The 3,346-nt window shown below is 40.3% G+C and overlaps 1 protein-coding gene across 1 annotated transcript in view; it reads right to left on the bottom strand.

Annotated features, from left to right (window-relative positions):
- Positions 1-3,340, bottom strand: part of spred1 (sprouty related EVH1 domain containing 1) — a 39,548-nt gene extending 36,208 nt beyond the window's left edge. Inside the window, exon 1 of the mRNA XM_016499671.1 lies at positions 2,797-3,340. Coding sequence (XP_016355157.1) covers positions 2,797-2,825 — 29 coding nt within the window. The 5' untranslated portion in view covers positions 2,826-3,340. The remainder of the gene's footprint in view (positions 1-2,796) is intronic.
- Positions 3,341-3,346: the final 6 nt, after the last annotated feature.

A 3,346-nucleotide genomic window follows, 5' to 3' on the forward strand; every position in this document is an offset into this window, starting at 1 on the left:
TTAACACATTTCATTACACCAAATAATGTTCTTTTTAGCAACATCATATGACCCCTTTAAATGTAATATTTTTATTTTAATATAAGACTATGTTTTATTTTAAATGTAACAGTAATTTACTTTCAAATGCCCCAATTGCTGAAGGGTCTGCACAACTTTTTTGAACAAGTTTAAGTTGCATTGTTCAAAATACCTGTAGCATAGCAGTGCATACCTGTTTACATTTAATTAATATTGACTAGACTAGACTAATACAAATAGTTGAGTTTGCCAAGTGCATACGACATTTATGACAGTTTTCATGAAAGTGTTGGTCAGTTTGTCTGCTTGACAATCCCATTTTACACTGCAGCAATAAAATTGAAGTGAGATAAACAAACTGAGAAATATTTCTTTTTAGTTAAAACAGATGTTGTCAAAGTTTTCGTTTGGGGAAGTTCATAATTTGAAGTTGGAAAAAGGTAATAAATTGCAATATATCGCAGAATATCGCAATATATTTAAAACCGCAGTAATATTGTATCGTGACAAGTATCGTGATAATATCGTACCGTGGGGCCTCTGGTGATTCCCACCCCTAGTGTAAAAATGAAAATTAATGTCAAAATTAAGAATAACAAGGGCTCTGACAAAAGCTTTCTTTAAATGCTTTTAAATTATTGTATCGGCAAATCGGTTTTGAAAATGACCGATAACCAAATATCGGCGCCGATAATCGGTCGACCCCTAGTTTTAACAATGTTTGAGCTGACATTATCAAGTATGAAACTCATTTTGCCAAAACCAAACAAAACTACACTTTGAAAGTCCATGCATTCACTGCATCATGAAGCCTGAAATTACTGCGTGTGTGCATTTCATGATATTGCTGTGATACCAAAAGTGGCTGTTTATTAGTACTTATAAAGAACATATTAATGTCTTATGCACGACCATATTCTAGATCACTTATACCTAAACACAGCTACTACAACAACTACCTTACTTACTATCTATAAGTAGCAAATTAGGAGCTTATTGAGGGAAAACTATTAGTTCATAGTGATTATGTGTTCACTATTAATATTAAGTATTACCCAAGAAGTTAATATTGTGAGTTACATTTTAAAAACAATATCAATCTTGTCTTTTTATTGTCTCTATTTTGCCAAAGAACATTGGATTGGTAAATGTTATAATTTGAGATAAAAAGGTTAGAAAAACGCCCCTGGAAATCAATTTAAGTTGGTAAATATCACCCCTTAATGGACAAGTTAATCTGTTAATTTGAACTAATGACTAAACAGAATATGAGGAATATGAAAAGCTTCGGAGGTCTTCTGACACGATAGGCCTAAACCAACCCAGATACCAGCACAAAAACACACTCAGCAAAACACCATCCAGTTATCAATTGTTAATCATTTAATAAAGTTTACTGACTGTGCATTAAACAGTTGCATTCAGTACTCATTAGTGATGCACTGATGAATCTGTCAGTTTAGTTTATTTTGGAGGTCAAAGTGTATTTTTAGAGATTCATCATGAGTGTCTTTTAGATTTTTGTCAATTTCTTTAATAATGGCTTTGGGGCTGAAGCTGTAGTCAGCGAGGAGCTGGGTTTTCTGGACTAGCTGAAGAGCGAGCGTGTTTAGAGGATGAGATTCTGCTGAGGTTTCATTGGCGAGGAGGGCTTTATATCGGATTGAATCAGGATCAGATTGATGGAGGTGATGCCAGAACTGAACACATCTCTTCTGGATCTCAATCTTCAGTGGGTAGAAGCCTAATTCAGCTCTGCAGGCATCATTGGACGTACCTCTATGGACCCCTAAAACGTTTTTGATCATTTCTAGTTGTAGTTTTTCTATTGAAATTTTATCCCAATTCTTAAAATGTATTACTGGTCCCCAGATTTCACTCCCGTACAGTAGAATTGGTTTAATGATTGCGTGATATAATTTAATCCATGTTTTAATTGGTAATTTTAATTGGCCAAACCGTGATTTGATGGCATAAAAAGCCCTCCGGGCCTTCTCATTCAAGGCCTTCACAGCCAGACTGAAGCCCCCTGATGCTGAGATCTCGATGCCCAGGTAAGTGTAGCTGCTGCTGTGCTCTAGGACTTCTCCTCTGTAACTGAACTGGTATCTGCTTCTCTCTCCCTCTCTCTCTCTCTCTCCCTCTCTATCTCTCTCTCTCTCCCTCTCTCTCTCTCTCTCTGTGTCAGCAGAAACACTGCGCGTAAAACCAAACACGGCGAACGATCCGCGGCAAATCCGTCGCAGTGCGTCCGCGGAGCAGCGAAAGCTGCTGTCAGGTCTCTAGTTTGGGACATTTTTATGAATGAGGCTTGTGATGATTGAGAAAACATGGCGCCGCGCGCCTGTCACGCGCAAACATGCTGCCTAGATAGATAGGCGGCTCGCCAGGGTTTGAGACACGGCCTGACACTGCGCTCATGGATCTCAGTAAATAACATCAGACTGAGCGTTAACCCCTCTCACATCCCGCATAAACTCCCGGCAGAGCAGCACTGCGTTTACTACACATCTACTACAGAACTTAAACATGCTGCTCATTATTACGCGTCAAAATAAGTGTCTTCATCATTACACTACCTGACAGCTCGTTTTCGTCATTCGCTACCATAAACAAATATGACAGTTACAAGTTTACAGTGGTCGAACAGACAAGATATATGATCAGAAATCGTGAGTTTAGATATTATAAGACATCTTTATTTGCGGATACACATATATATATATCAGACCCATTCTGTGCCGTGTTCATCTGCGCGTGTGTGTGCGCACTTACTCGCTGTTTGGATTTGATTCTTCGCTCATTTTTTCTCACGGGGATCCAAATCCTGGAAATATGATCGAGCTCGCACTCACGGCGGGGAAATAAAGCGCAAATATCTCCATATCCTCGGTGAAAACACCATGAAAGGCCATTATTGACAGAAAACGAGCCGCTCTGCAGGCGAGCATGCTGCACTGGACTCAGAATGGGAAGGGAGTGTGAAAGCAGTGAAAGCGACACTTCGACCTGTCTGACCGATAAATCACATCCAGCGGGGAAACCATCAGTGCCTGCCTCATCCTGATCCCACAAAAATCCCAAAATCCCAGCGAAAGCGAGTTTGGAAACCCACACGAGCCGATCAGGCGACAGCTTCACTCGGCAGAATGTCAGCGATCGGATGAAGAGCCGCTGCTCGGCTGGAGGTGAACCAGAGGCTAAGACTGGGACAGAATGCGTGAGAAGAACGTGCCGAGCGATGGGAATTCTTCCTGGGAAGTTTGTGGGATCTGCTTTATGCGAACTCCATTTTCAGCGCAGACGAATCACATCGGAAAACTGG

This window comes from Sinocyclocheilus anshuiensis, unplaced genomic scaffold (assembly GCF_001515605.1).
Source record: "Sinocyclocheilus anshuiensis isolate Anshui unplaced genomic scaffold, SAMN03320099.WGS_v1.1 scaffold2684, whole genome shotgun sequence".
Lineage (NCBI taxonomy): Eukaryota > Metazoa > Chordata > Actinopteri > Cypriniformes > Cyprinidae > Sinocyclocheilus > Sinocyclocheilus anshuiensis.